This window comes from Podarcis filfolensis (genome assembly GCF_964270895.1).
Source record: "Podarcis filfolensis genome assembly, chromosome: 3".
NCBI lineage: Eukaryota > Metazoa > Chordata > Lepidosauria > Squamata > Lacertidae > Podarcis > Podarcis filfolensis.
Window position 1 is genome coordinate 8,684,311 of NC_139606.1, and position 12,813 is coordinate 8,697,123.

At 43.1% G+C, this 12,813-nt stretch overlaps 2 protein-coding genes across 2 annotated transcripts in view; both read right to left on the bottom strand.

Moving 5' to 3' along the window:
• CPB2 (carboxypeptidase B2) overlaps positions 1 to 12,813 on the bottom strand; it is a 131,060-nt gene that overhangs the window by 21,668 nt on the left and 96,579 nt on the right. The gene's annotated exons all lie outside the window — the stretch shown is intronic.
• On the bottom strand, positions 1,552 to 11,583 carry SPATA24 (spermatogenesis associated 24). The gene is made up of 6 exons (XM_083606785.1): positions 11,415 to 11,583; positions 8,406 to 8,471; positions 7,604 to 7,734; positions 6,263 to 6,333; positions 4,691 to 4,793; positions 1,552 to 3,044 (listed from the first exon to the last, which is right to left on the bottom strand). The coding sequence occupies exons 1-6, from the start codon at positions 11,493 to 11,495 to the stop codon at positions 2,954 to 2,956; spliced, it is 543 nt and encodes a 180-aa protein (XP_083462911.1). The 5' UTR covers positions 11,496 to 11,583; the 3' UTR covers positions 1,552 to 2,953.

Sequence of the window (12,813 nt, forward strand, 5' to 3'; positions counted from 1 at the left end):
ACGACTAAACAACAACAATAGGAAATCTAGGAGCTGTAGGCAAGGAAACCCGACCAGAACCAGAAAATGTTTGTGATACACTTTGTATGTGTGAAATGGTGGCACAGAAACTACTTAAATAAAAGCCAGTGCTGCCCAGCCTTAAAAGAACTGATGAGCTCAGTCCACAGCTGGGGGAAAAAACCCTGCTTTCTTGCAAGTACAGTGGTACCTCGGGTTAAGTACTTAATTCGTTCCGGAGGTCCGTTCTTAACCTGAAACTGTTCTTAACCTGAAGCACCACTTTAGCTAATGGGGCCTCCTGCTGCTGCCATGCCGCTGGAGCACAATTTTTGTTCTCATCCTGAAGCAAAGTTCTTAACCTGAAGCACTATTTCTGGGTTAGCGGAGTCTGTAACCTGAAGCATATGTAACCCGAGGTACCACTGTAATTAACAGTTCAATGTTCCTAATCTTTGTGTCTGGCTAGATGTCTGTATTTTTACACATAGCCCAACATAGCTGCTACTGTATTCCCCTTATGAATAAAGTGTTACCTCAATCACATGTTATCCTTTACATAGTACTGTCAACACCTGACCAATGCCATCATATGAAATCTGACCTGCCACAATATGAATTAGGTAATGTGGTAGTCTTCCTTTTGCATGGGCCCCCCTGCAATCTATTATCTTTTCTACAAAATCAAACAGCAAACAAAAATCAAAACCAAAGATTATAATTTTTTTGGCAAAATCAGTAGTATGGAACTCTACTCCTACTGACTGCTAAACAAAAACAAAAAGGACAAACCACTGAGGCTTCAATTACATGCCTTAGGGAATTGCCCTTCAGTAGCTCCTATTTAGCACCAGCTTGGTGACCTAACAGTATTAATTTAATATATATTTTTAAAGAAATCTTCCCTTTAAGGCAAACTGGGTGATAACAAAGTCAAGAATCCCACTGAACATAAGTGAGTGGCAGCTGGATATGTTCAAATTAGACTAAATGAGAGGGTCTTCAAACACTGCAAATGTTTTTGAATGTATCCTGAAACATACAAGTACATGTGGTTAGCAGGCTAAGGAAGGACTAATATAATTCAGTACTTCATCTATTTTCTCTCTCTTCTATTATTTTTTAAATCTTCTTCTAATAATAATAATAATTTATTATTTATACCCTGCCCATCTGGCTGGGTTTCCCCAGCCACTCTGGGCGGCTTCCAACAGAACACTAAAATACAATAACCTATTAAACATTAAAAGCTTCCCTAAACAGGGCTGCCTTCAGATGTCTTCTAAAAGTTTGGTAGTTGTTTTTCTCTTTGACATCTGGTGGGAAGGTGTTCCACAAGGTGGGTGCCACTACCGAGAAGGCCCTCTGCCTGGTTCCCTGTAACTTGGCTTCTCGCAGTGAGGGAACCGCCAGAAGGCCCTCGATGCTGGACCTCAGTGTCCAGGTAGAACGATGGGGGTGGAGACGCTCCTTCAGATATACTGGACCGAGGCCGTTTAGGGCTTTAAAGGTTGTAGGGTTGTAGAAAAACAAGAAATCCAGTCAGTGTACTTCCGAGAAGATAAGTGGGTATTTATTTTGCTTTTGGAAAGGTAAGAATTTGCTATACAAATACACACACAGCACTAAGTTTCATAGCTGAGTTTTCAAACGAAAAAGTTTACCTATCACTTAACATCACAATAATTGGTTCCCACAATACCCACATAAACAGGTTAAGTTTACAAGGACAACAGCAAAGGATATATACCAATCCTAGAGTTGGCAGTGCATAATCCCAGGTACAAAACATTGTACTTTAGTGTTTGGAAAATAAATGTTCTTTACAAAAGAAGCACCAGTTTAAGGGGATAAAAGAAGAACTAACAACTGTATGTTTTTAAAAGATCATGCAGAAAGGGCCAAAGAGAAGCTATAAAGATTGGTGCAATCTTATGCATGGAACTCAATGTTCAAGAGAGTTCAGTAAGAATTATTTCCTAGCAACGGTGTTTAGGATTGCAGCCTGCAGCACAATCCTGGAATATGGGATACAAATGCCATGGAGCATGTACACAAGAGTCTTTCCCTCGCCACTGAATATCTAGCACAGACGCGGCTGACCTCCAGCCCCATCAGGTGCAAGAGGGGTCCTAATTTACTCCGGGTTCCCCTGGCTAGAGCTCCCATCCAATCCTTGCTACAAATTCAGTGCTGAATTCAAGACCCATTTTTGGGAGGAATCTTTGCAGCTAAGGCATAAGCTTGCAGCTGCATCTGCAAAGACTCCCCCTCTGCAGCCTCATCTTAAGGGCTGGGAAAGAAGAGTGTGGCTTTGAGAAGATATACCACGTGGCAGCCTTTTAATTGTTTGACGCTATTTGTTTTTCTCTTCCATTTGATGCCACTTGCCTTTGAAAATGTTTCTAAACAGCTAAAGTGGGAAAATGATAGACAGCCTTGAATGACATGTGCTAGTTTAGAAATGAGCTCCTGAAGTTCTTTACTCACTTACCGTCACATCTTTTGGACTCAGTGTGACCTACTTCTGAGTAGACATGTACAAGGTTGCAATGGTAACCTCATAGTCCCACCCACACCAGGAACAACGTATTAAAGTACCATAAATACATAGTTATTGAATTACTACACTATGTAGTAGTGATTTTATTAAAACCCACAGATGCTTTAAAGATCATTGGGGTCTTGACTGCCTTTCATATCCGGGTGAAAAAGATGGTGCCTTATGCTTAAATATACAGAATCCAATGCAGTAGTCTTCGTCCACCTAAAGATGTACAGTAGTTCATACATTGGACCCACTGGTAGGGAAAGTTGGCATTTAGAGGTGAATATCTCACTTAAATTACCGGCAGAGTAATTTCTTGGTGGAAAAACTTAGAAGTTCATTTTTTATTTCAACACATCTAAGAGTAAGATTAGAATCAAGTGACTTGAGGGAATGCTTCTACGGTTATTTCAAATCCTTCTTGTTCTTTCTCCCAAGCACTTTTGCTATGTAACTTTCCTGTTGTTTTTGTATCTTGAATTCAGATGCTTGTTTCCTGCAAAACAAAACAACAACAAAAACCAGAAAGCACATTGTAAGAACATTTGCCATGCAATTTTCTTTGTGAAAATAGACATCTAAGTACTTACTGATCTGTGGCACATGTGAAATATCAGGAAAATAAATGTAACACTATTATGTGTGTGCCGACTCCTGAACAATCCTTTCAATATACAACCAATTGATAAAGAAAAACAGAATGTTGGACTTCCTATGATAATTTCACCGGGTGGTATTCAACGAAATTTATTTATAGTAGACCCACTGAAATTAATGGACTGATGGATTAATGTTCATTAATTTCAATGAATCTACTCTGAGTAAAACTTAGCTAGATACCACCCATTCTTTGCCAAGGGGTCTTCAAATGAGTTACTGCTTCCACCTACTCCATTAGAAACACATGCCTTATCAAACAGATCACTGGTTTCTATTATCAGCATTTACCACAGCTACAGTACTAAGCTAGACAAACCTAGACAGCATCTTAAAAAGCAGAGACATCACCTTGCCAACAAAGGTCCATATAGTTAAAGCTATGGTTTTCCCAGTTGCGATGAATGGAAGTGAATTTATGCTTTTGAATTATGGTGCTGGAGGAGACTCTTGAGAGCCCCATGGACTGCAAGAAGACCAAACCAATCCATTCTTAAGGAAATCAGTCCTGAGTGCTCACTGGAAGGACAGATTGTGAAGCTGAGGCTCCAATACTTTGGCCACCTCATGAGAAGAGAAGACTTCCTGGAAAAGACCCTGATGTTGGGAAAGATGGAGGGCACAAGGAGAAGGGGACGAGATGGTTGGACAGTGTTCTCGAAGCTACCAACATGAGTTTGACCAAACTGCGGGAGGCAGTGGAAAACAGGAGTGCCTGCATGCTCTGGTCCATCGGGTCACGAAGAGTCGGACACAACTAAACGACTAAACAACAAACAACAGTACTAAGCAAGCACTAGCAGCACGGCAACCCAGAAAGAATGGAAACCAACAAAGCTGGTTTATGAGGTTGGTTTATTTCTACAAACCACAATTAAAATTAACCACAGTTTAGAGTTTAGACATAATGCTAAACTGCCATTAATTATTTTTTTTAAATGGGTGTGAAAGCTTCTGCTTTGAAGTTTATCGGGAAATCCAAACTGGACCTTTGTCTTTGAAGAAGCAATGGAGGAAAGCATACGCACAAACCAAAAAGGAGGGGACGCCACAAGTGCGAAACAAGTTTGAGGATAACTGTAAAAATATCTATTTAGACAGTGATTCCAAAGGAAGGGTGTAAATGTCTCAGTAAGCAGTATTCTCTATTTTACCCCACACCCCGAGATCTGAGGAAGCGTCAGGTGGAGGAAAATTGTGATTAAAAATGAAAAGAAATACTTAGATCCTACAGCCTTTAAATGCATCTGTGGGAAGGAGGGTATTGTTTTGTTTTGCTTTAATTATTTACTTGTGTTTTATCTTGTATTGTATTCTGTGAACCACCCTGGGATCTCTTGAAGGGCGATATATAAATTTAATAATAATAATAATAGTAATAATAATAGTAATAATAATAGTAATAAAAGGGAAATAGTTAACTCAGTTACCTACGTATTTTCAAAGAATCTAGTAAAAGTGTCTTCGATAAAAATATATACTTACTTTAATGTTTGCTTCTGGTTGTTGATGCAGTTCTGCAGCTCCCTGATCTCATTTTCTTTGTAGTTCAGAACGTCTTCCTGTTTTTGAATATGGGTCTCAATTTCTGTAGGAGGAATTTGAAAATCACCGATTTGTGCTTTTGCTTTCCAAATATCAAAATCAAACGGCACAAAACAAAGTTAATGAACACAGAATTCCCAGCAAAGTCTCAAACTGTATTACCCTGGTTCGGTTATAATCAACCCAAATAGGTAGTGCTATAGGTACTACAGGGATGCGGGTGGCGCTGTGGGTTAAACCACAGAGCATAGGGCTTGCCGATCAGAAGGTCGGCGGTTTGAATCCCTGCAACGGGGTGAGCGCCCATTGCTCGGTCCCTGCTCCTGCCAACCTAGCAGTTCGAAAGCACATCAAGTAGATAAATAGGTACCGCTCCGGCGGGAAGGTAAACGGTGCTTCCGTGCGCTGCTCTGGTTCGCCAGAAGTGGCTTAGTCATGCTGGCCACATGACGCGGAAGCTGTACGCCGGCTCCCTTGGCCAGTAAAGCGAGATGAGCGCCACAACCCAAGAGTCGGCCACGACTGGACCTAATGGTCAGGGGTCCCTTTACCTTTATAGGTACTACATGCTCTAGAAACTGAATTCTGTGCCCAGGATAAAAAAAATAGACATGTTTATTTATTTTCTTACATTTATATCCTGCCTTTCTTCCAGCATGAAACCCAAGGCAGTTTAAGTGCCTGAGGGTAGTCACCCATCTAGGCACTAATCAGATCCAGACCTACTGAGGGGCCCATGACATTGACAGAATACACAAGGGGCAGAGAAAGTGGAGGCAAATGCATCTATGCCCCTGAGTGCAGGATAGGGAGCTGCTGCCAAACATATCTGTATCTGTATCTATACAGTGGTACCTCGGGTTACATACGCTTCAGGTTACATACGCTTCAGGTTCCAGACTCCGCCAACCCAGAAATAGTACCTTGGGTTAAGAACTTTGCTTCAGGATGAGAACAGAAATCATGCTTCGGCAGTGCCGCGGCAGCAGGAGGCCCCATTAGCTAAAGTGGTGCTCCAGGTTAAGAACAGTTTCAGGTTAAGAACGGACCTCCGAAACGAATTAAATACGTAACCAGAGGTACTACTGTATCTATCTATCTATAGTGTACCTGTTTTCAAGCTTGCCTGCTTGCCAACATTTTTAAGTATACATTTTTACTTGAGGAATTAGGTTTTTAGGCATTCCTTTTAAGAAGAAGAAGAGGAGTTTGGATTTGATATCCTGCTTTATCACTACCCGAAGGAGTCTCAAAGCGGCTCACATTCTCCTTTCCCTTCCTCCTCCACAACAAACACTCTGTGAGGTGAGTGGGGCTGAGAGACTTCAAAGAAGTGTGACTGGCCCGAGGTCACCCAGCAGCTGCATGTGGAGGAGCGGGGAAGCGAACCCGGTTTACCAGATTACGAGTCTACCGCTCTTAACCACTACACCACACTGGCTAAGTGCCTAAAAGGGTTAATTTCTCAAGTAATCCTCAGTCTGAGACAATAAAATAATCTAGTGAATTTACCAGCGCATTTGCTCAACAGCTTGTCTTTTTGGATTGATTCCTTCCGCACTTTGCTTTTTACCCGAGAAAGTCTACAACAGAAGGAATATTATTTTATTCACACATGTCAATACCTTTAAATACAGCTGGAATAGGTAGTTCAGATGTTGTTATCTGTCAGATAAGATGATCAGGAGCAAGTCATACATGCCCCTTATGCCCCTTTGGAAACCTGATCTTTGTAATTATGGAGCTGACTGATCTGTTGAACAATGCTAGTTAGGCTACAGATTTAAGTGTGTACGTTGCACTGATCCCCTTTAAGCTTCTGTTATGTTGTTGCAGTGACTTGAAAAGATCCACATACACCACTTCACAGGATCCAAACTTTCTCTTTTATACTGAACTCACTCTCAGAGTGTGGATCTGTTCCTTGTATAACCAAAACATCACAGAAATAACCATCCACACACATGAGGCTTGAGGGAGTACTAACATTTACAGAAGTAAAAATAGATAGCCAGCCCTAAGGGGGGAAACTCCAAACAGTACAATGTGGACTAAATATTCTCATGTTGGTCTGCCATAGTCGAAACAAAATGTAAAAAAATTTCCTTCCAGTAGCATGCACATGAAAGCTCATACCAATAACAAACGTAGTTGGTCTCTAAGGTGCTACTGGAAGGAATTTTTATTTTATTTTATTTTGAATATTCTCAGTGAGCACAGAATGCTGATGGGTTGGGTGGTGGGAATAAAAAAACGGGAACTGAACGAAACATCATGGTAGAGGACACTGCTCTAGGGCTAGCACGCAGTATGACTGCAATTCTAAGCATGTTTACGAGGGCGTAATTACGAGAAAACATGCTTAGCATTTGCAGCAAACAAGCCTCTTAGCTTGGAAAATTCTGGCACGCCCAACAGTACTAGCCCTACTTCCAGCTCAGTCAGGCTACTGGCTCACGTAGCCTGCTGCTGTATACTCTGATCTTATCCAGCAGTTGCTAAATCTTAGGACCTGCTTATAATGGAGAATGAAGACTCAGGGAGCAGCTGGTCAGTTGTTAAAACAGGTGCTAGGATACAGATTTCTCGTTCCTTCCAGCCTCTGAACAGCCCGAAGTGGTCAAGAGCAGAAAGAGATACAGCTGCCTTTCTCCAGAGCCGCTACTGTTCCTTTCTTGCACGTGCATGGCTGTTCAGAGGTTGGGGGAGAGGCAGCTGCTGGTCCCTTGGGAACTGGCTAGTCAGTGGTCTTCTGGGAGACTGTAACTATCATGTCACCAACTCCCCTTTTTAGACAACAAAACCTGAGCCTGTTCTCTTCACAGAGACTCCCACACCAATCTACAAGCATACGCAGTGTCAAAAGCTTGTTTCTCCCTCTCAAGTTGCTTTGACAGAACATCAATCTCCCCAAGGGCGAATTCCAGCTGTTCAGATTCCATAGCTAGATTACTCTTTGTCTTTGCATGTTCTTCCTCTTCCTTCTGTAAATTAGAATACAGTTGAAAAATCTAAGTTATTAGATTGCCTAACAGGTAAACCAACATTATAAAAAAGGAAGTATTCAACTGCATCAGTAGGCAAAGAAAATATGCCACAACTCTGGTGTAAAGTAAAAGGACCCCGGCTGGTTAAGTCCAGTCAAACTTTGACTATGGGCTGCGGTGCTCATCTCGCTTCAGGCCGAGGGAGCCGGTGTTTGTCCACAGACAGCTTTCTGGGTTATGTGGCCAGCATGACTAAACCGCTTCTGGCACAACGGGACACCGTGATGAGTGCCAGAGCACATGGAAACGCCGCAGCACTATCTATTTATCTACTAGCATTGGTATGTTTTTGAACTGCTAGTTTGGCAGAAGCTGGGACAGAGGAATGGAAGTTCACCCAGTTGCGCCAATTTGAACCGCTGACCTTCCGATCAGCAAGCCCAAGAGGCTCAGTGGCTTAGACCACAGCACCACTCGAGTCCCCTCACTCTCAAATATTCAGATACTAACTTCTGATATTAAAAATCGACATTGTCACAAGACACGAGTCTACAGGGGAACTTGCACAAATCTTTGAGAATGTGCAATCTCTACTGCTGCCTTGATCATGTTTAACAAAAGAAAGAGTAAAAATATCAGAAATAAATTATTAAATGAAGGCCACATACCTGCAGTTTCTTTATAATAGCCTCATATTCCACCTTGCTTACAGAGTTCTCTTTCTGCATTGCTAGCTGTTAAAAGAATGTTACATTTTATAGATTAGTTGTTTGTGTAAGAGAATTACTATTAGGGAAAAAAATGATGAATGCATATTAGTTATTTTTGCCGTCTGATCCTATGCTGAGTTAGGTGCATCTGTGTCTACTGATTGCCGTGGGCTTAGGCATATCTAGAGATGTGAAAGCATGCAGAAAAAGAAAATTGTGGAAAACCCACCCCACCCTATTTTTCTGTCCCCATTTGGAAGCAACCAAACCAACAACAACAACAAACAGAAAAAAACGGCTAGGGGGCATGGTTTCATTTTTTTTGTTGTTTTTCCAAGCCTTCACCTCTCTAGGAATATCTGTATCTACCTAGGCTCACTCTGTTTTATGGCTATTGCATAACAGCTTTTACTCATTTTACAACTAACTACAATTTTATTTACTTATATGTCAGCCACTCAAGCAGTATAATTTTTAATCAACTGCATAGGTTTGTTGGCATAGAAAAATCTTCAAAAGTGAGGGTGCCTGCCAAATCTCTGCTTGAAGAGTGTTCCACAGAATGGGACCAGCAACACTAAATGACCAACTTCTGATTGAGCTGAGCTCCTGTAGGGGTGTTCTTGGTAACTGGGCAAGGCTAGGCTATAAGGGCTCAGGCAGTCTTGGATCCAAGTTGTTCAGGGCTCTGTGTATCAATCCAAAATCCTTAACCTGCTCCAGTAGCATATGGGCAGCCGGTGTAGATGTTTTAACAGCAGTATCACATGCTGCTGGCCATCCAACTGCAGCAGCAGCCTAGTCGCAGCAGTCTGCCCTAGCTGGAGCTTCTACACTAGGCCTAAGGGCAGCCTTACATAGAACACATTGCAGTATTTACCTTGAGGTTCCTACAAGCACTACACACATATGACTGGTGTGCTTTATTTTAGATACGCGGGTGGCACTGTGGGTTAAACCACAGAGCCTAGGACTTGCCAATCAGAAGGTCGGCGGTTCAAATCCCCGCAACGGGGTGAGCTCCCGTTGCTCGGTCCCTGCTCCTGCCAACTGAGCAGTTCGAAAGCACGTCAAAGTACAAGTAGATAAATAGGTACTGCTCCGGCAGGAAGGTAAATGGTGTTTCTGTGCGCTGCTCTGGTTCGCCAGAAGTAGCTTAGTCATGCTGGCCACATGACCCGGAAGCTGTATGCTGGCTCCCTCGGCCAATAAAGTGAGATGAGTGCCACAACCCCAGAGTCGGTCACGACTAGACCTAATGGTCAGGGGTCCCTTTACCTTTACATCATGTTGAGGGTCCTGGCTGAAATCTTAATTTGGCAACCACCTTAAATAAAACCAGATATATAATCTCATTGTGTTCTTGGAGGCAATTGCTTCCATTTCAGAGCCTTGAAGGCACAAATGGAATAATGAAAAACCCTGCAGGATTAAACCAAATATCCATTTAGCCTCCCATTCAGTTTCCAACAGCAGCCAGCCATATGGCTCTAGAAAACCCACATGGTCATCCCTGCCCTCCAGCAACTGGTCTTTAAAGGTACACTGCCTTTGAGTCTGGAGATTCTATCTGGAGATACAAACACACAATGTTTAATCCCTATGTTCTGCTGGATCAGACTAAAACTCCAATCTAATCCAGAATCCTGTTTTCAGCAGAAAGGACACGAAATAAACAATCCCCCATTGTTCGCACTCCCAGAAACTGGTATTCAGCAGCCTACCAATGGGACCGCCTCTCCTGGTATGCCCTGCGGAGGACCTTAAGGTCCACAAATGACAACATTTTGGAGGCCCCAAGTCGCAAGGTGGTTAGATTGGTCTCAACTAGGGCCAGGGCCTTTTCAGTACTGGCCCCGACTTGGTGGAACGCTCTGTCACAAGAGACCAGGGCCCTGTGGGACTTGACATCTTTCGCAGGGCCTGCAAGACAGAGCTGTTCCACCTGGCCTTTGCTTTGGACTCAGTCTGACCCTTATGTTTCCCTCCCCTTATGGTTTTGATCTATGGGCTACTTTTAAAATGAGGCATTTTAAACTGCATCTTAACCTGTATTTTAAATTGGTTGGGTTTTTTTCCTATTATGTTTTTACTGTGATTTTACTGGTATTAGCCGCCCTGAGCCCGGCTCTGGCCAGGGTATAAATAAAATTTATTATTATTATTATTATTATTAATTACTTCCTTTGAACACATAGGGTTTTATGAAACTACCATGCTTTACAGTCAATGGTGAGAAGTAGGACGTGCAGCAGCGGCAGTGTTCTTGCTCAGTGTCTAAACTAATAATAATTATTATAATAATTATTATATATTATTATTAATTACTGCCTTTGAACACATAGGGTTTTATGAAACTACCATGCTTTACAGTCAATGGCGAGAAGTAGGACGTGCAGCAATGGCAGTGTTCTTGCTCAGTGTCTAAACTAATAATAATTATTATAATAATTATGATATATTATTATTAATTACTGCCTTTGAACACATAGGGTTTTATGAAACTACCATGCTTTACAGTCAATGGCGAGAAGTAGGACGTGCAGCAGCGGCAGTGTTCTTGCTCAGTGTCTAAACTAATAATAATTATTATAATAATTATTATATATTATTGTTAATTACTGCCTTTGAACACATAGGGTTTTATGAAACTACCATGCTTTACAGTCAATGGCGAGAAGTAGGACGTGCAGCAGCGGCAGTGTTCTTGCTCAGTGTCTAAAATAATAATAATAATAATAATAATAATAATAATAGGGATTTGTGTGCGCAGAGTGTTGGGTAGGCCCAGAGGCGGGTGGGCCTGCAGAGGCCTACATCCGCCATGCTTTTTGCCAACGTTTACCACAGGCTGCCGCCCAGCTCGGTGGCCGGCGACCGCCGAAGGGAACCAGCTCGCCCCTTCCCACCACCCTTTATCGGAGGGAGAAGAGACGGCGCGGCCGCCCCGGGCGCCTCCAGCCCCACCTGTCGCCTCAGCCTCTCCAGCAGAGCCTCCTGCGTCTCAATCAGGTCTCGCAGCTGCTGGAAGGCCACGGACGACGCCATTTTGTTTTTCCCCTCTCCTCCTTTACCGGCCGTTGGAAGTGCGCGCGCTTCCCCCCTCCGGCCAATCACGCAGCGGCGCCGAACGTGAATCACGGGAGCTTCGCCCTCGCGAGACTTCTTCGCCCGCCCCTTCCGCCCAGTCGCAGCTGGACAAGGGAGGGGCGGGGCCAGAGCTGCCTGTTCTGTCTAGAGTCCTATAGGAAGCTGCTGGCGCGCCCGCAAAGCGAGTACCGTAATTCCCCTAATGCAGGCTCCGAGAGAAAAAACCGTAATTCCCCTAATGCAGGCTCCGAGAGAGAAAAAACCGTAATTCCCCTAATGCAGGCTTAGAGATGGATGGACAAACATACACAAAAAGACACACACAGAGAGTGTGTGTGGTGTAACGGTTTGAGCGTTGGAGTAGGACCTGTGAGACCAGGGTTCAAATCCCCACTCATCCATGAAACTGCCATCCTGCTGATCATGTATTTTCAGCCTTGTTTTTACCTTGTAATCTTTGGGGAAGGTAGGAATTATTAAAAAGGTCAGTCAGTTGCCAAGTTGTGTTGCTTCTCCTTTTGCAAATGTTGCAAAAAGCCACCTGGACGTTTCTGCACACTCGTACTTAAAAATCTGCTTTGTGATGAAGGGCGGTTAAAAAAAACACACAACCCAAATAAATAACCATGTTTTGTGATAATACAGTGTTGGTTACTGCAACAATTTTCACTTTTGCTTTCCTCGCTGACCTGTGATTATCCAGAACTCCAGTTCCGAATTATTCATCTCTTGCAAAGCTCCTACCATGAGACATTCTTCTTCAGATCCTCCTCCACCCTCACCCAATCACTGTTTTTTTTTACTTTTAAATGGTACTCATAAGGTAAAGCACTATGTTGGCATAGAGATAAACAATGTGTTGTTTCATTTTTTCCGGCACTCTTGTGACTTTCTGTGGTTACAAAGCAAGTTAAAAAGAAATCTGCCATAGGTTTGTTGTCCTTAATTACCTAACTTGAAACTAAAGGCTCAGTGGGATCACTCTCCAAAAGCTGAGCAAAGCCCCAAAAGGGTGGGGCCTGCTTAAGATACATAAAAAGGTAAAGGGACCCCCGACCATTAGGTCCAGTCGTGGCCGACTCTGGGGTTGCAGCGCTCATCTCGCTTTATTGGCTGAGGCAGCCGGCGTACAGCTTCTGGATCATGTGGCCAGCATGACTAAGCCGCTTCTGGCAAACCAGAGCAGCGCACGGAAACGCCGTTTACCTTCCCGCCGGAGTGGTACCTATTTATCTACTTGCACTTTGACGTGCTTTTGAACTGCTAAGTTGGCAGG